At 33.1% G+C, this 21,197-nt stretch overlaps 1 protein-coding gene across 1 annotated transcript in view; it reads right to left on the reverse strand.

Moving 5' to 3' along the window:
- Nucleotides 1–21,197, reverse strand: part of LOC126973115 (cell adhesion molecule Dscam2-like) — a 160,765-nt gene that overhangs the window by 32,857 nt on the left and 106,711 nt on the right. Inside the window, exons 4-11 of the mRNA XM_050820258.1 lie at nt 19,527–19,591; nt 11,368–11,407; nt 8,141–8,214; nt 7,584–7,669; nt 5,774–5,865; nt 5,151–5,305; nt 3,373–3,463; nt 482–697 (exon numbers count right to left, since the gene is read on the reverse strand). Coding sequence (XP_050676215.1) covers nt 482–697; nt 3,373–3,463; nt 5,151–5,305; nt 5,774–5,865; nt 7,584–7,669; nt 8,141–8,214; nt 11,368–11,407; nt 19,527–19,591 — 819 coding nt within the window. The remainder of the gene's footprint in view (nt 1–481; nt 698–3,372; nt 3,464–5,150; nt 5,306–5,773; nt 5,866–7,583; nt 7,670–8,140; nt 8,215–11,367; nt 11,408–19,526; nt 19,592–21,197) is intronic.

The following is a 21,197-nucleotide window of genomic DNA, read 5'->3' on the forward strand; positions in this document are numbered from 1 at the left end:
TTTTTATTAAAATTCGCGTAGTTATTCTTTTGAAAAAGATTAGAAAAATAACGAAACATTTATTGAATTAGGCGGACGTGGACAGGCCAAAATTTTGGCGAGACAACACGTCCTGAGGATGCCTCATGTAGAGGGGAAACACGTGTCGAATTGTTATAAAAACAAATATTGGCGGAATTAACACTAAAGAAAACTTAAATCATTTGTATAATTATAGATTTCCGCAAAGTAACGCCTAATTCAATAAATGTTTCGTTATTTTTCTAATCTTTTTCAAAAGAATAACTACGCGAATTTTAATAAAAAAATAACAAAAGTGATTTGCCAAAGTCATAGTGGGAGGCTCCTTTGCACAGGATGCCGGCTAGATTATGGGTGCAGCAACGGCGCCTATTTCTGCCGTGAAGCAGTAATGTGTACAGAAAAATTACGTTTAATTGAAGTTAGATTGGATGAGAAATAGTTTTTGGGTTTGACTAACCTTCTAGCCATTTCTCCAGATGGACTATAGACAATACACGTATACATTTCACCATTCTCCTCCTTCATAACTCGAGGTAGATTGAGGACACCATCTTCACTGCTATCCAAAATTTGTCTCTTTCTTCTCTTTTTGTTTTTATAACGCTTGTATCTTGGGTGTTGGGGGAAAATAGAGCTGATGATTTTCTTTCCTTTATGTTCCCATTCTAGCTTACTGAAATATTATAACTCTAAGTTAGTTTTGAACTCATTGAATATAACATAATATGTAAATAGAAGATTGTACAAATTCCTGGTAACCTGGTAACAGTCATTGAAATTATAGATGAAAATTGATTTTTCAGAGTGATAAACTTTTTAATGTTAAATAATTGTAATAGTTCTGAAGTGTTCAATTTGTATATGTTTACTATAAGTTGTCATTTTTGTGTACAATAGCGCAATAAATGAATATTGTATTTAACCACATAAATGCTCTTGTGATTCCTCTGGTGTTGCAAGAGAATGTGGGCGGCGGTGATCACTTAACACCAGGTGACCCGTACGCTCGTTTGTCCTCCTATTCCATAAAAAAAAATGCTTATACTTTTATACTGATAAATAAAGCAATTCGCGTAAAATTAATCCCTAAATATGCAAAAATGCACAACGTTAATTAATGTTCAAGTTGTCACATCTGCCGGCACTCCCGGAGTGCAACCCATATTTTATTTAACTCGAGTTCGAGTTAAAGTAAACTTGTAAATGATATTTATTTTGTGCTATTACGTATTAAATCTATCATCGAATTTAAAGCCTGAACGCCTTATATCAACATGAGTTTCAAAGAGTAGTACTGTAGATTTTTATCAGTTAAGAATAAATGAAAGCTAAGCAATAACTTGAAAGTTGGGTTGGGAGTTTCTTATCTTATCCCCATGTCAAAGCCCCTTTACGAACTGATGTGACTTCATGACGTTTACCATGTATTGTTGCAATGTATGATGCTATTGTCACTCCCTATGATAACTAAATATAATTCTATTTATATTTCAAACGTCAAAATTACTCTTTAAGCTCTAAAGTCAATTTCCGACTGAAAGGTCATGTATAAGAAGGTGAATACTCATCTTTCCGAGCAGAGGAATATGAAATAATCAATGCCACATAATAATAAACTTCATATTAAAATCAGGAATGAAAAACAGTTGGCAAGCTTTATCTGAACGGTACAATACAGGTAGTATTAACAAATTTATTGTTATCGGCTGACCTATTTGGCTACATTTCCGTAACCTACAAACCTGCGATTTAACCGAGACCAAAATATATATAAAGACGTACAACTGTAAAACTTAACTGAATGACTATTAGTTATTAATGTCAAAGATTTACATTTTACCATATACCACCATTGCGATAAAATTGAGTTTCAATGAAAAGAAATATTGCAATTGCGACTCTTTTAAATCAATATTCACAATATCATCATCACATTATAAAAATATTTTTTAATAAAATTTATGCAGATCGTTTCAAATTTTTATTGACTAGGTACTCTGGTTAATACATGGAGGCATAGTTTATCAAAATCTATTGAGTTAACTTGCTTTTGTCATATTATTTCAGATATATGACATGACAACTGGCTTGAACCCTTTGCCTGTCCTAATAATGGACGAAGAAACCAAAAACTAATTAATGTCGCAAACGTCAGAAAATATCTGAATACTTTTATTTTTAATACTTTTTGCGCGGGCAACGTAATGGTCAAAGAAGTTTATCTTCAACAACATCAAAAAGGTACAAACGTCATTATTTTTTACCTTTATGTCAATGTAATGTTGCAGTTAGAGAACTATTTAAATGTTCTTTTATTGTATTTTGGTTTAGTTTAGTCTTGTTACCAATGCTCTAAATAAATAAAACCTAATTAATGTAATTTGTCAGAAATGTGTCAAATGTCAATAATTGTTAATTGTCAATGTTGAATAGACATATTTTAATTACCAACTTCAACCTGTTACTTTTTTGTTACTTCAACCTGATACTTTTGTGCTACAGTGATGCGCGCGCATCTTAAAATTTCACTCTCATATTTTTTCAAAACGCGCCTAAAGAACTTCAATAAAAAGAAGGGAAGGTAATTTGATTAGAAAAGAAAATATTTATATCCCATATTTAACTGCTCTATATAAGCGAAGCTTTTAATTGGAAACATTTCATTGAGATTATTCTGAAGGTCGACCCTTTATTGGACGGATGAACTACTGAAAATATTAATGAAAAGGGAAAAATATACATATTTCAATGATTTAGAAAAACAAATTATCATTTAGAAAAACCTTGAACCGTTGGAATATTTTGGATAAATCCAGAAGGAATTGAATATAGCGCGTACACCTTCCTTAAGGGCTGGAAATGCTCCCGTGATTGCTCTGGTGTTGCAAGAGAATGTAGGCTCGTTTGTTCTCCTCTTCCATAAAAAATATTAGGAAAACTTTCGTGACGTAACAGATAGAGACCGTTGACTCTCACCACGGTGCCACCATTTGTGTGTGTTTTTGGTTTTCGCACTTCAGTCTTACATAATTTAAACATGTAGATAGAGCTTCTTGCTGCTAGACAACCGATGAAAACAGGCCAGGTTTATCACTTAAATGTGGGTGAGGAGAAATGTCTTACACGCGCGATGTGTATGTCACTTTGTGTTAGTGTGCGTACATTTCTCAAAATAGAGGTTAACAGTTGACCTCTATTTTTTGACGTTTTCACCGGTGCCACAGTCTATAGTATATAGATGTACAAATGTTCTAAGTAATAGATTTCCCGTTGATTAACGTTTTCTCTGATACCATAAAATCCTATGGTCAAGTATGGAATTAACAAATAAAAAAGATAAGAAGTCACCTGATTGGATATCCATAATAGGGACATCGAAGTTTCAGTTCATCCCCACTCTGAACCTTTATTGGAGGAAGCGTCCTGATGTATGGGGGTCCTGAAAATATAGTGTAGTTACAGTGGTTACACGTAATACCCGTGTTTTTGTTTCAGAGGAAACCAATTGAAATCATATATTTAAATCAAAAAAAAAAAATTTTCAAAATATAATTTAAATCACTATATACTTATACATAAAAGATTAAAACTACCACCCATTTGAAAATATATAAGAACAGAACGGTCGCTAAAACTCAGGCGGTTATTTTTCTTAAATATCATAATGTTGTTACAATAAAACTTGTTGTGAATTAAAAGTATAGATACACATTTCGCACAACAAAAGACACACTAACTCGAGTTACCCGGATAGTAGGCATAACAAGTTCATATTTGTTCCTGTTGTTATCGTTTTTTTTTATGATATCACCAAGATAATCCAAATTATGACACACATTCCAAAAGATATGTCTCAGTAAAATTTATTTTATTTATTTATTTAATTTATTTTATTATAAACGTAAATATATAACTTTAATGTGTATGTAAAAGAATTGCTATGACCTCACTGATTGTCACTATTATATTTTAGCTTAAATAATATTTCATTTTTAATAACATCTTCGATTTAATCTCCTATGACACAAGGCTTAATTTTTTGTGTCATAGAGGCTTGTACAGACAAGTACAAAATTGTACAAATTCAATTTTCTTTTTATTTGAGGGTTTTTTGAGTTATTTATTAATGATAGAGTTATATGTTGTTCAGTTGAAAATAGTCTAGAATATATTACGGTATTTAAATATTATTTAAATTTGTGTAATAAAATATATAATTCAAATTGGAAAATTTGGACATTCAAAAAACGAATGGCAATACAATTTATTCGTTATTTTGGCCTTGTATTCAGTACTAGAATCACCACGATTACAATTGAAATATTGAAACACATTCGAAATACATACGAAACAAATGAGAAAAACGGTTATGTGTGCTTTTTAATTTATTTCAAAAACATTGCTGTGTTAAGGACTGAAAAGCGCCGTAGCTAGTGAAATTACTGGGGAAATGAGACTTAACATCTTATGTCTCAAGGTGACGAGCGCAGTTGTAGAACCGCTGGTATTTTTGGGTTTTTCAAAAATCCTGAGCAGCACTGCATTGTAATGGGTGTGTATCAATTACTATCAGCAGAACGTCCTGCTCGTCTCGCCCTCATTTTCATAAAAAAAAATATAATTTGACGTGATAACGTCTTATAAATTGATGAAGGCCGGCTGCACGCAAGAAAAAATGTCACATCCCGTCTGATAAGCAAAAAAGAGGCACGAATTAGCCTAGTGAATGTGTTATCTATTGTTTATTACAACAAAAATTGCGGCAATTCTCCTGATGGAATGACCCTGGTGGCTTGGGCACGGGGAAGGGCGCTGGTGTAGCACGGAACTTGCGTCGACACTCTGGCTCCTTCTCATGTCAAAGTTACGTCAATTGGTGCGTATGGGTCGAGCAGCTCAGGATTAAAACAAATATTTAGTTAAGTGGCACTGAGCTTGCATTCGTAACAGAAATATATCCAGCTACGGCGCCCTAAAAGCGAAATTCATACAGTGCTTGAGCACTACAGTTTGGCAGACTAAGGCGCCTTAAAAATATATCTTAGTATAAGCTCATTAAAAATAAGCCATTTTGAGTGGTCATGCTTAGGCAGTTCATTATAATTTTAAACTACTATAGAACTTACCGTAAACATCAACTCTTGCTGAATGACGTATACTGGAGTCACTCTCATAGGCCATACATGTGTATATTCCACCGTCTTCTACTCTAGACCTTGATATATTCAGATGTGATATAACACCAACACCAGAAGATGACATCATTTGACCCAATATGTACCTGAAATATGATCCAATTTCATTTTCTCTGCGTGATATATAATATTTTCAGTTTTGAGAAAGAATGTTAAGCAATGTACAAATTTAATTTTCAAAATTTACGGAGTTGGGAAATACGAAACTGCATCTTTAAACTAAGCGTCCAAATTACAGATGATCCTCAAATCTTTACAGTCAAAGTAATGGAATATTAGAAATTTATTGCAGATGTCGCCTTTTCAAATAAACACATTTTTTTATTTATTAGTAATTTTCCTTGTTAATATTGACTTATTTTGAGGAAATACATTGCTGTTGCTACAAAAACGTTATAAATGATAATCTTTAGTGTTTATTCCGCTAAGTTTCATAAAATCAGCTTAATATCTTAAATAGCAATAATTATCCACACAATAACTTTAAGTTTTTCGTTACCTGTCATCATATTGCTGTGTATTCGAACTTGATTGATTTGAACGAACATACAAACCTAGAATCTGTATTAGACGATATAGCGATGCCATCTCTTTCCCAGATAAACCTAGGAGGCCTGCTTCCCGTAGCTGTGCAGTGCAGGCTTATCTGTAACATTGAAATATGAGACGAATATATATATATTATTTCTAGGTAAGTATTTGTTGATGAAAGATTGAAGGTACTGGTCACTCAAACAAATAATGAAAAGCGGTCACATATCCCAATCCATTAAGACAAAAGTTTTTAATACGTGTATACGTCGTTGCATGACTTATGGGTGGCAAACATGGTCTTTCACATATAAAAATATAAACAAATTAAAAGTGTGCCAACATGGGATCGAGCGCAGCATGTTGAAAATAAGAAAGCAAGATAAAATAAGAATAACAAACATAAGAAAGAAAACTAAAAATGGAAAGTGTGGAAAAAACAATTAAGCAGCTAAAATGGCGTTGGACAGGACATGTGATAAGAAGCAAACAAGATAAATGGACAAAAGATATTATAGAGTGGTATCCAAGGTATGGAAAAAGAAATAGAGGGAGACAAACGATACGATGGGAAGATGATTTCCAAAAGATTGCTGGACCAACACGGAGAAGAACAACTTACGACAGGAAAATGTGGAAAGATCTGGAGGAGGCCTATGACGGCGGACAAGCGAGCAGTGATTAACATAAGATATAACATATATTAGGTGAAATATAATTATAAACATTTAGTATATTAAGTTGTAGCATAAGTTAAAAATGTACCTTTTTAATTTGCTTCCAATAAAGGCTTCGTTCATTCATTCATTTGTTGATTGTTTATCAATTATCAGAATTATTATAAGTGTAGGACTAAAACGCTTTATTAAATAAAAAAGTTGTACGAGAATGTTACAAATTTTTATATCAGTCGAAATAACGAGTGGGGAGAGTACTTGTAGTTCGGACAAAGCTGATTAAAGTTGATTATAACGTTCTATACCAATACGTGTCAAACTATACAGCATATTAATACTTAAGGGTTATGCTATCAAGTCTATGGCTTAACTAAACCTTTATAAATTTTTGGTAAGGTCTTTCGCAATGCTAACCTATGTTTTGAATTTAAGATTTGTAAATATACCAGGCGGTAATAAGACTGTAACTTTACTATTCTGCTTTTTTTATGAAAATAAGGGACGAGAGGAGAAGGACGTTCAGCTGATGGTAATTGATATGCCCTACCCATTATAATGCAGTGCCGCTCAGGATTCTTGACAAACCCAAAAATTCTGAGCGGCACTACAATTGCGCTCGTCACCTTGATACATAAGATGTTAAGTCTCATTTGCCCAGTAATTTCACTAGCTACGTCACCCTTCAGACCGAAACACAGTAATGCTAACACATTACAGCGATAATATAACAAAATTTAAAGATAAATTAATTAAGACACTCGATTCGTAGATATTAAAATTGTGAATATTTTTTCATTATTATTGTATTTTTATTTTTTATATATCTTTCATTGTATAAACTTAACATTTAAATAACTTTATTTAGCCTTTACTTATTATATAAATTTTAACTTGTATTTGTGTACATGCTGTAACTGCCTATAAATATAATTATGTGTATCCCTATCACGTAAGACTTGTTTAATGTTAATGTATCACATGTAATTCTGTTGGTAGTTCATAAATAAATAAATAACTAAATTACTGCTTCACGGCAGAAATAGGCGCCGTTATGACGCATAATCTAGCCGGCTTCCTGTGCAAAGGAGTCTCCCACTTTTAACTTAATAAAGAGCATTAAGACAGTTATAAGAAAATTGTCAAGAATAATACTCACATCATCACCAGGAGTTACAATCTTATCACCAAAGCTCTGCGTTATGATGATGCTACTGGAACTCAGGTCTCTCTTGATTCGTTTACCTTGACATATCATGTTTATATATCAAATGTATGCTCATACCTTGGAGGTAAGGAAAGTCTTTGTTTTACAAAAAGGGGTGGTGCGATCAAATTATCAGCTACGTTCAAGATTTTTCCCTGAGTGAGATTTTAAGGACTTTTAAGGACTAGGAAATTATAACGATTGCCTCTCAATATATTTGAATGTAATGCATGTGTGTCAGAATTTGAATTTATTTGAAATTGAAGTGATATTCACACCTTACAAAAGTACATTCTTCTTTTGTGGGAATAGGTGTCCGAATTTATAATAAAATACAAATTTACCTGTAACAATTGCCCTTTATTATTTGTTATTTTTAATATCCCTCACGTCTGCGATTAATTACACAAATTTAAATTTAGCCGATAGGCAACAGATGGAGATCCATTTCCTCTTCCTATCACCCTGGGAGAGTTGTGATTAAAAAAACTATATTCAAATCGTATTACCGTTATTCCACTTTCGAAAATGTTCCGAGTTATATTCATCTTCTTTTCTTCTAGTTTTCTTGTACGTTTGGAAGCTGAAACAAAACAATTTGTATTTAATTGGAACAATCTATTTTAATAAAATTTCAAATGTGGTTCATTTGGGAAGAGCTGATTTTAATTATTTTTTTTTTAATTTAATTTTTTTATAGATGTGAAGCATAAGCGAGGATTCAAGTCACGTGAAATTAAGTGATCACTGCTACCCAATTTCTCTTGCAATACTAGAGGAACTACAGCAGCGTTGCCGTTATTCTAGAAAAGTCTACGCGCTTTTTTTGAAGGTACTCATGTCATCACACACACCGACCTGATAACGCTGCGCAAGAATATTCGTTGTGTGTGGAATAGAGTTCCTTGAAAACTGTACCGTTTCTAAACGCCAAATGGTTTGTTGCAAAAAATTGCAATTCGGTGGTAGAAATCAGGGCAGACAGTTCCTTGTAGCATTCTCTGTGTCAAATGAGGTAGAAGACATACACTGAAGCTCTACGCAACACCAAGTGATCTAGCCGTTCACAGAGTTATGAATCTCCAACACTGTGAGCAGTTCTGCTTTGCACTTGGTCAAATGGTTCAAGCTGATACTGGATACGCCAGACCAGAGATGAGAGCAATACTTATAGAGCGATAGAATGTGCGCCAATTTGTAGTATTACCGTGCTCTAATGGCTTCCAGTTTCTACGTTATCAATTTTGCTTTGCTTTGCAGAATAATTAGATTGTAGATTTAAGTATTTTTGATTTTCACGATATTTCAAAGTTATTTCTAACGTCTCCAACACTGATGGCTTAACTTTTTTACTGCAACTAGTTTCATTTCTAAAGAAAGTAGATGGCAGGAAGCTACAACTGTGGTGTAATGACAGGTATTATTTAATATGATGTAATTAGCACAAACTTAAACGTAATAGACGAACCCTGTGTAAAAGTGAGATAAGTATCCTTACATAAAAACCTAGGTGTAAGAAAGAGACAGAATAGATGAAAACCATAAGTTTTAAAACAATTAAGTGCCCATTAGTCTCCTGTCAAATTGGACCGAGTTTTAATTTTAGTGTTTTTATCTTTATTGTTCTGCGTTCGGATATTTATAAAAAAATACAATGGTGTCGTGTTCTGTATTAGATTATGTTGTTACACATAGCAAAAATCCAACTAAAGAAACATGTCACAGGTAAATACTGATTCTACAACACTACTTTCGTGATGTTTATTTTCGTAGAACATATGCAATTAAATACTTAATATTTCATTTTATATACGCAGTAAACATCCCATTTTCTAACGACTATATATAAATAAATAAAATTGTGTTAGATAATAAAATATTGAATACGTGAATATGACGCCGTTTATCAATATTTGTCATAGGGATTGACCAAAAGCAAAATACTACACACTTCACTAACACACTAATACATTTGTTAAATTAGCACACATGAACATTTTAAATTTAGTCTCGCCGTAACGAGGAGAGTGTTTTTCTATTACGGTAGTATACTCAGTATATAGTAATTAGTGAACAAGATGTTTGAAATAACAAATATATGTATTCTTTGTATTAAAGTATGTGACCTATACTAGAGGAATTTGAAGAGCATTGTAGGATTTCAAAGTAAATAATAATAAATCTACGAAGGTCAAAGAACTCTTTCTTAATTAACTAATCATTTTTTATATTAAGACTATGTGTGTTTCTACTGTGTCTTATTTAATTTATTCCTTAAAAATTATACGCTTGTAGTATGCATAGTTTTTATGCAGTTTGCGTTTGTAATGGTCGCATATAGAATGTATTTTTTTAAATTTAATATCGCTTACTACAGAGCTATACAAGCGATTGGCAGACGTCCAAACCAAAAAGCGTGTGCAAGAATAAAACAGAGTAATTGATAAAACAGTTTCAGACTATAAAGTAAAAGATTAACGGAATGTGTGACGCTGGTAGCATTGTGAAGTTCCGCTATCATGATGAAATTATTTATTATTTATGTCTACCCTCAAAATGGAATAAGAGCGTAAAAGGCATTTATTCTCTCAAAATTGATTCCTTTAGAATTATTTTTGATGTCCTTTCTAATACTACTACCGCTTCGGAAACAAATGGCGCTCTAAGAGAGAAGAAGTGGCGGAAGAAATTTTAGAAGCATTCTTTTTTGCGTTCTTTTAAATAAAATATATAATATTGCTATAAAATAATCATAATCTAGTCCCAGGCTGTCCGAACAATTAGGTATTCAGCTGGGGAGTAGAATGATTGACGATAGAGCTATTTTTTGATAAAACTTTTATTTTTTTTTCATAGATTATGCCTAAACAGTGGCCTAGGACTTTATTACAAAAGTGTGTACATTAACCCTTAAAGCTATTTTGTATTTTATAAAGCTTACTAGAATTATTTACAAGCAATACCTTACTTAGTGTTATAATAATGAAAATCACTATTAAGAGGAAACAGGTGACGATTTTTGAGTAACATATATTAAATTTTCAAGGTCACCTTACATTACAAAAGTTAAGAAGCCTGGAATGTAAGATTTAATAGTAGAAAGTTTTCCAAACATCATTCGGCATAATTTGTCTAATAGAAATTTTTAGAAAGGTATTTGTAGTTCTGGAAATAACGCGCAAAAAAACATGAACCACAGTTTGTTTTTATTATTAGAAAGCTCCTTGAAAGCTGTAGTGTAAAGGAACGCCACAAATCCAGGTTATGAAGTAGAATTCGGTGGAAGAGTCAGGACAAAGATCTCTTCGAAACACTCCCCATCCTAAATGTGGTTGCAGGCACAGAATGAAGCCACGTCCCTACGCAATGCCAATTGATAATACAGATTTCAATGAAGTAGGAAATGTTTGAACCAATAGGTACAATAAATAACAATATAACTATAAGAATATTTTGCTTCCGATTCCACCGAGTGGCATCAGTTCATAAATCAAATACACTGAGCTTGATTTTATCTCTCTCCTATTTTTTTTTTTTATTTAAAGAGGTCAGAAATTATGGAAATTTCAATCTATCGACATCTCTATACACATATAAATGTTGTATCGAATAATTGTTGAGAATGATGCATAAAAATAATTAAATCAAAGGAGATACATAGATATTTTCATGGTCAATACATTAATCAAATTTGATTTTAAAATATACCAATTATCGTTAAGCAGACTATACTCACTATTCAGTATTATACTGCGTCCACCCCCGTCCGAAGTTACCTGAAATGACAGCACTATTTAATAATTAACCAATTAATTAATTCTCTGCTGTACGCAATTGGCTATTTAATATTTATAGTCAAGCAGTTTCGTTCAGATAATATTATGATATACTGGCTCAAAGGCATACGGCAAGAGCAATGTGGGTATCAGAGGTGACCAAACAGGGTAATCACAATTTGACACAAATTCAAATATTTTTACTCAAAATAGGATATAAAATCACTTATTGAAAGTAAAGAACCACCCATTCCGAAAGGTATGCCTCAAACCTGAGAAGAATGAAAGAATGTTATAATTTAAAATCGTACAATAATATTTATTATTTAATAGCCTGTTCGCTCTATTTCCAATTAAGAAAGTCATTTATGTTATAGTAACCTTTACCACACAAACGTTTTTAACAATTTGCTTTTAATTACATAATAGATTTGTTTTGAATATTATCTGGGAGCTTGTTGTAAAAGCATATACAACGCCTCACAAAAGACTTACTAACTCGACTTAGTTGGGTGGTAGGCATTATAAGCAATATTATCTGGGAGCTTGTTGTAAAAGCATATACAACGCCTCACAATAGACTTACTAACTCGACTTAGTTGGGTGGTAGGCATTATAAGCAATATTATCTGGGAGCTTGTTGTAAAACCATATACAACGCCTCACAATAGACTTACTAACTCGACTTAGTTGGGTGGTAGGCATTATAAGCAATATTATCTGGGAGCTTGTTGTAAAACCATATACAACGCCTCACAATAGACTTACTAACTCGACTTAGTTGGGTGGTAGGCATTATAAGCAATATTATCTGGGAGCTTGTTGTCAAAGCATATACAACGCCTCACAATAGACTTACTAACTCGACTTAGTTGGGTGGTAGGCATTTCTAAGTCTGTTCCTGATGTTAACATTATGGTTATGATAGTTTCTAGTAAATTAACTTATGTGCCTTTATATATACATAACATTATCAAGAATATATTGTGAGGCAACAGTTAAGATATTTGAGGTGAATAATGTCTGAGTTCCTTCTTTTCGGTACATTTTATATGTATATCTATATATATAAAAATGAATCCCTATTTCCCTTGGTCACGCCATCACGCGTGAAGGGCTGGACCGATTTCAATAATTCTTTTTTATTGTGTTTGTTATTGTCAGGAAATGGTTCTTATGAAAGAAAATTAAGAAAATTGGGGGTAAAATTTAAGAATACTTCATCTACATACATATATATTCCCTTGGTCACGCCATCACGCGTGAAGGGGTGGACCGATTTCGCTAATTCTTTTTTTGTTGTTTTGTCAGGAGAAGGTGCTTATGAAAGAAAAAAATTAAGAAAATGTGGGGGGCGGGGAAATTAAGAATACTTCATCTATATATATAAAAATGTATCTCTTTTTCCCTGGGTCACGCGTGAACGGCTGGACCAAATTCGCTAATTCTTTTTTTGTTGTATTTGTATGGTCTGGAGAAGGTTCTTATGAAAGAATAAATTAAGAAAATTGGGGAAAATTTAAGAATACTTCACCACCCAATGACGTTCTATCCATATAGATAATGCACCTCATACAAAATCAAAGCCGAAATATGGCACATGTCACAAATGACACCATAATAAACTTAAACTGCTATGTCTATACATTTCTGCGTTTGCTCCAGTTGTTTAAAATATAATTGGTCAATAGACAGCAATGTAAACACTTTCAGTTTCAGCTGCGTATTTTGAATGTAGATCGCGATTTGACAGTGACATCAGTGGAGCAGCAGTTAGGTATTTTTTTAAAACCCAGACGAAAAAGAGAGTTGCTATAATTTTACGTTCGTCAGTTTGTCCATATTTTCTGATCATCAGCTTTTACATATTTGCGATGTAAATAAGTATCACTAGCTAACGATACTACAGTGATAACGTGTAAATAGCACTAGAGTGTAAGTGTTCACCTTCTTTTAAGCCGTTCACTTTACACAAAATACAATATTGCTAATTGAATTGCTAATCATTGTTCACTTAAAAAAAATTTAACAATAGAACAACCGACTTCAAAAACAATAGATATAAAATCCACTAAAAAGTATAAAAATAAATGCGTATTTTTATACAATCTAATTAATAAATCTTATTCTAGTAACGATCACGAGATTCCGGCGCTCTTGTATGAAGTTAAAATGCTGATATATATATATACACTATTATGTGATGCATACAAAAAGATTGACGACGCGGACAACGCGGGAGAGCGAAGACACTCCATAGTTTTGTCTTCCCAAGATTGCTTAGCGGCGGTTTTTCTTGTATGAAGGTACAGTGCTGTTATATTAATCGTGAATACGACTACTCACGAACTACTAAATACGAAATATTAGAAATTTTCGAGTTAAAGTCAGAAGTATTCCCAGCATCAAAAACAGAAACGCATAGTTCATGAACTTTTTCAATCAAACCATTCCAAACTCATTGTCGATATAAGCACAACTCCGAAGAACTATAGTTTTGGAATTGAAAAATAAAATACTAATCGCATCGGTAATTAAACTTTAACGCTGAGTGATAAAGTTGGAATTAGCCTGACGGTGTGGATTACGGGGTAAGTTGAGTTGGAAGTTTTGAGTGCATTGCAGAGTTCCCCGACCACTTTACAACTTGCTGGATGGAAACTGGAAATTGAGCTCGGGTTTTTGTTGCTTGTAAACTTTGGCTGCAACTGGGGTTATAGAACTAATTTAATTTTTATATGTTTTTTTCTCCTTTTTTATTATAAAATATTAGACTCAATCTACATTAACTTTTTAATACGCTAAGTGAAAAATATAATCATAATCTCCAATATTGCAAGCATTAATAAAACATCAAATATGGAAATCTACTGTAGCAGCGCTGATCATTATGTTTTGTGCGAATACAATGAGACTAAGCCGTAACGCTCGAATATGTTTTCAATTAAGGAACTGAGCGAACGTCTTGTATGCCGTCTTACGGCTGTTTTCAATAACCTATCTATCCTTAGTTTAACTTACTAGAGGTAGACAAATCTATCCTTTTACGCTTACTTACATTTCAATAACCTATCGACAGATAGCATTGGACTATAACTAATAATATAACTATATTGGACATCACTATGGATAGATAAGATCTTGTCATTGTTACACTGCTTAGAGCGCCGACACGGAACGCCGGAGGTCGTGGGTTCGAGTCCCGCATCCTTCATAAAATTTTGTTTTTCAAATTTTATTTGTGAACGTATCTCTAGTTACGGACATATTGCTATCACCGGTTAGTGACAAGATCTTATCTATGCCACAACTATTTTAAATTACTCTTATATATTTAAACTCCAGTTTATTTAAAATAAAAATAAAACAATTTATTATTATAATATCCAAAATTTAAGTTTTGTTAAAAGATAACAAAAAATATTAGTCACCGTTGCTATCTCGTTACAACTCTTGGAAACAAAACACAATAATTAAAGCGCCCAAAGTAAAACAACGCATTGTTTTTCGAATAAAACCCAACAGGCTTGCGAAATTTTCAACAATTGTCCAGGTGAATGATAATAAACTATGTCTTTATTCCATTGTGTACGACGCTGTGGTTTCGTGATTACTTCCTATTAAAAATATGTTATATTATTACAGATACAAGGGAAGCTACTTTAGTTAGGCTAAAAATGCCACAAGAAAACTATTACTAAGGAAAATTACGGAAAGGGAACAAAGCGGCCAAGTGCGAGTCGGTCTCGCTCTTGAAGGGTTCCGTAGCAGCAAGTAACAGAATATAATAGTTCTTGTAGTTCGTTGTAACTTTGATCCATGTTTTAATAATAGTGTTTTTTTTTTCAATTAAGTTATTATTGCCTAATGATCTCCTAATCCGTCCCAGAGCGATGAAAAGGCTGAAAAGGAAGGATGTGTATATAGATAGATATAGAAAGGCAAATGAGACACTGGTCTCTTTGTCTAAACGCCATACTCACCCAACTCATCCGCTTATAGTCTTGTGACTGATCGCAGATCCGACTTAGATAAGAAAAAAAAATTAAGTTATTGTTAATACAATTTATAACGTAAAAAAACTACTTAATAGATGTCGTTCAAACCAATTTTCGGTGAAAGTTTGCATGGTAGTGTACATCATATATTTTTATTAATTTTTTCATTTTCTCATTTTAGAAGTAACAGGGGGGGACACATTTAACCACTTTGGAAGTGTCACTCGAATGATATTAGAAACCTCAATATCATTTTTGAAGACCTATCCATAGATACTCCTCACGTATGGGTTTGATGATAAAATTTTTTTGAGTTTTAGTTCTAAGTATGGGTATGTTTTTTTTTCTATGTTTTTGTGAATTTACTTATCCAAATAAAACAATTTTGAAGTTTAAATGTTTATACAGCGTGGCATAATGGCGACATTAAATGAACACACGGGTATAGCTTTCTAACATTAATCGTAAAAAAACAATTAAAACAATTGAAACAAATTTTAATCACACTTATATGTTCGCATAACTCGGCACCAAGTAGGTGTCAGTGCCTACGCTAGCGTGCGGCTATAAGATTTCTTACAGGTTGTTCCGAATGATGTAATGGAAAATTTATTTATTTTGGTGCATAATGTATTTTATTTTTCCAATATTTCTCTATGATTACGGTTATGTAGTTCCCGTATGTTTATTTAATGTCGTAATGTTTAATGTATAGTTGAAGGAAAAAAATAAAATTAGAGGTAGCTTCTTGTTATCCCAGGGTATAAACAATTTACTCAGATCGTGGGTTAAGACTTAGAGCTTATTCACATGGAATTTTACTTCTCTTTTCCTAGCGAAAACCGGATACTTTAGCCGGCCTGCCTATATGTATTGCTGTCAGCGCTGCGCATCAGGTTGGCTTCTTATGAGTTACGAGTTAACGTTCTCATGAGGTGTTCTAAATACGTTAAACTTGCACCCCACTCTGTGACCAGTGCCAAGCAGAAGGAACAATTTTTGAGAGAGTGAACATCCCAAAAGTACAAAAAAGGTGAAGAGTAAGAAGAACGGAGAATCCCAGTAATAAGGCCCAAGAAGTATTTATCCTCATTTTGTATACATTCGAGGCAGGTAAAATGACTTTGCGGTAGTACTTTGAGGATCTGCATGAAAAACTTTATGGAAGAAAATATTTTACCTTGTTTTATTGTCCAAATTTAAAAGGGTACGGACGAAAAATTGTTATCGGTCGGAGCCAGGTCTGACGATTACGGAGGAGTATTTCTAAATAAAAATCCTGTAGTTAAACCGCCTTTTGCTAAACGAGCAGTATGAAGTCTTGTGACATTATGTTGAAGAGGAGTTGACGAGTTGGGCTGTCTTGGCGAGTCTAGCCTTGGATTTTGATTTCCGTCGCTAGCTGTGGCCATTGACCTCTAACTCAAACCAAATTTCAAAAGAAGATGTGGGTACACAGTACAAAAGTAAACACTTTTTCAAAGCGAAGTTGATAATCCGAAATACAAGTATTATTTTTGAATATCTACAAAATAAAGTGCTCAGCGCACCTAAAGAATATTTCACCTCAAATATATTATGATGTAAGCTGTTCAGGCCTTATAGATATTTACGAGTTTCGATATATTGTTTGGCAGAGCCAGCAACATCGAACAGTGCCTGAAACTTGTGCCTCGGTGGACTACGATGTACATATATCAGCACTTACTTTCGCCGCTATTGTGAGTGTAGTGAATTTAAGCGTTATTAAGCTAAAAATAAACCAATATAAAACGAAACGAAATTAAACATTCAACTTTTTTCAGTGTATGCTTCACGTAAAATATATCTTATTGCGTACAAGTGATTTGACTTGCGTATGTTTTTTGTGAAATCAACCTCTTGTAAATGTGAGCCTGCAATGGCCAAGAAACGTAAATAATAATAAAAACATAACTTTTACGAAAAATACAGCTACAATTAAAAAACACACGATTTTTTGCGATGGATAATGCGACATACCATCGAATATGGTCCGGTACGGAACTGCACTTGATGTTTCAACCGGACCTAATCCGACCATATGTAAGTTTCTATGGTTTAAAAATTACTGCCTGCACTCGATCTCTAAGCCTATTCCAAATGCCACAACTACCTATAAGCGGTACAATTTGTACTAGTTGCTTCAACCGGCAAACATTGTAATAATAATAACCACCATTCGGGGGAAATCATTTCCCCCTTTTCATTCTCCCAGTTCCTCGCAGTGTCTAAATCAGGTTATAGTTTTAGCACAAATGCTGTTCTGATTTTGATCATAATTGGTCTAAACTTAATATCGAAACGGTTGTAGTCATACAACGCTTAAGCTACAATTTAGCCAAAATTTCGAAGATCGTAGTCGTGGGTAGAAGTATCGTATTTCTATGAATATTGAATCAAGTGAAGCGTTAGGAGTTATTCTCGGAGAAACGCCATTTAGGATAACATTTTCAACGCATAGAATATTCTAGTGAGATGTGAGCTGCCTGTCAATTTGTTGGCTTCTCGGAGGTCGAATTAATAAACTTGATATCTAATATTATTAGTAATGGCTGAATCTCGCGAAGCTTACTATGGTAATCTACTCTTGCAGGCAGGAACCAACATGTTATAGCTAACTTATGGCAATATGATGAAAACAAATCGAGGCACAGGACAGGGTTCAACATTTGGACCAACAAAATATTTATTGTAAGTACATGATAATATAATGTCATAATTTAAGCTTCCATCATTTACTAGGTAACTTAATATATTGTTGTGCATAAGATGCGTAGAGTTTTTTCTGATACTGCAAGAGAAAATTCTCGTTTCACAAAAAAGATTACCCAGCTTAAGGAGTTTTGTTGCGATAGCTTGGACAAGGCCTTAACATCAATCTATATAATTCCTTTGTGTTCCAAGGTATTCCCTACATTGGAATTTTTAAAATAAACGTTAATGTAAGCGCACCTAGTGAAGAGCGAATATTGTAACAAGAACTGGAGAAGTTTCCAGGATAGCCAAGCGAGCCAGTTAGCGCCTTCTGACCCATCAGGACATGGAAGACCTTATAACTAACTTATATTAGTAAGTTAGCTAAGGGAGTTAAGAAGAAGAATAAAAAGTCAGTGTTGCCCTCATGCGCGTGGGAAATGGTGATACCAGTACGTTTCGTGTTGGAGACTGCTTGACACAGTGTGGAAGGCTAAGCTTTTTTGCCACCAAGCAGTTATAGTATGCAAGTACTATTGTTCTTTTGTTTTGAAGGGCGCCTTAGCTAATGAAATTACTGGGTTTCTTAGACTTAATATCTAACATTTAGATGATATTTAATTTATTTTAATATTTAATATTGACACACTTTTGCTTTTATTGACAAACATTTAGATGATGAAGAAGAAGAAGAGATACAGAGCAGCACTGCATTTATATTTGACCGGTCTTGATAGGGAGATGTTTTTTTTTAAAGTATAAATAATATAATCAGTTACCGTATTTGATATTTTTTCTGATATCTATCTGAGAAAATATTAAATTATCTCCTTATATAAAGTCGGTATTTTTATTAAATATTTTTGAAATTATTTAAATTTATTTAGGAAGTCTCAGATTCAGCCTTATTCCATACTAGCTGACCCGGCAAACGGTGTTTTGCCACATAAATTATTTTAGATATTGCAACATTATTTATTATTTATTTTTCTAAAATGAAAGATTTTTTCTAAAATAAACGTAGCCTAAGTTACTCCTTATTACATCAGCTACCTGCCAATAAAAGTCCAGTCAAAGTCGGTCCAGCCATTTCAGATATTAGCCGGAACAAACAGACAGACAGACAAAAATTGTAAAAAATGTTATTTTGGTGTATGTACTGTATATATATTCATGTACATGTTGTAAACAACGGTTATTTATATATTACAAACAGACACTCCAATTTTATTTATATGTATAGATGTATAGATTCATTATAATATACAAAGCTTATATGTAATTACATAAGCATTGTATCTTTTTCATCATATTCTACAGAGAAAACTGTAGTAAATTCAGAGGTTAGATAATTTTACAATATTCCGTCACCTAATCATACTGAGAAATAGTATTTTGTCACTTACCGTAATTCCCGCTGTCAGTTATAATATTCCTAATCCCGGATCTGCGAGGATAAGACGCGGGATTCCTGGAACAGACGTAAGATTATGAAGGTTGAACAATTTTGGTATCTCGTGATAGAAATGTAATCGAATTGAACACGGAGAGCATCTAATACATAATTGGAAAACTTTTCTCGATGCTGAGTTTGAGAGGTGATTATGTTTGCTAGTGGAATATATTTGACGTACTTGTATATGCATACGTATAAAAATGTGTCTGTTCAACAGATCTTTACTGATATTCTATGTGAAAAGAGGTGATTGTAGGTTGGAATAATAGTGGCTGTAAATAATAGTTTTTTTTAATTTAAGGGACGAGACGAGCAGGACGTTCAGCTGATGGTAATTGAAACGCCCTGCCCATGAAAATGCAGTACCGCTCACGATTATTCAAAAGCCCAAAAATTGCACTCGTCGCCTTGAGACATAAGATGTTAAGTCTCATTTGCCCAGTAATTTCACTAGCTACGGCGCCCTTCAGACCGGAACAGAATATTGTTTACACATTACTGCTTCACGGCAGAAATAGACGCTGTTATTGGTTTTTATGGTCAAGGGTCATACGCAAACCCCTACGAGGACTATCATAATGTAATGGTCATTCTTCAGTTGTTACACACTGTTTAGTAGTTATTAAATTGAGACAAATGCACTGAAAAAAAGCGCTATCGAAGACGTCCGATCATTCAGATTATTTTATTCTCTTATTATGTAACTCTTTGGCAACATTATAACTCACATGTTTTTTGGAAACTAAATAATGTTTTAAATATTTTTTGAAAAAAGTGTTGATTGATTAATTTGTTTTTTCTCAAATTCTTTGTGAATTCTTGAAGTTAACAAAATCCTTAGCTGTCTCGGCAAACTGGGGTGGAAAAACATTCAGCAGTAATAGATGGCAGATGTGATCTACGTTTGAAAATATCCAAAATCCGATGATGCTAATCGGCTATTCTTTCTTGTGCCAACGAGGCCCTGTGTAAACCTGTTGAGCTAACAAAACACCGGCAGTTAACGCCCCAACGGAATTCGAAAACGATCCTGTATATATAGTTTAAGTAATCAGGTCTAATGATTGGATGACATTTACTAAAGCGGATTTTGGGTGAAAACCCGCACTAATAAGGTGTCATCTCTATAAAAACCATTCATGGCATGGTCTTTAAAATCTAAAATTTTTTTTAAATTGAAGGTTGATTCTGTAATTTATTTATTTATTTATTTATTTATTTATTTATTTATTAAAAGGTACATCAATAGTACACACATATAACAATTACATACTATCTAGGAAATTACATTACTGATGCGAGTACCAATAATAGATGTACACAACATTCACAGTTGCTGCTGTGACTATTATTAATTATTACATACTTATTAACTAATTACCAATATAATTTAAAATAAAATTTAATAACAATTTAAAGTTGATTATAGACTTAAAGTTACATAAGTTTAATTATTACATATAAAAGGAAAAAAAGATAATTATTTATTTCTATAAATACCGAGTGTTTTTTATTTATTGTTAAGTTTCCGAAGATTACGTTTAAATTCTTGTAGACTATTGGAAAATATGTCTATGTTCACTATTTCTTTATTTATTTCATTGTTATTTCGTTAGGTACA

This window comes from Leptidea sinapis, chromosome 28 (assembly GCF_905404315.1).
Source record: "Leptidea sinapis chromosome 28, ilLepSina1.1, whole genome shotgun sequence".
NCBI classification, from domain to species: domain Eukaryota; kingdom Metazoa; phylum Arthropoda; class Insecta; order Lepidoptera; family Pieridae; genus Leptidea; species Leptidea sinapis.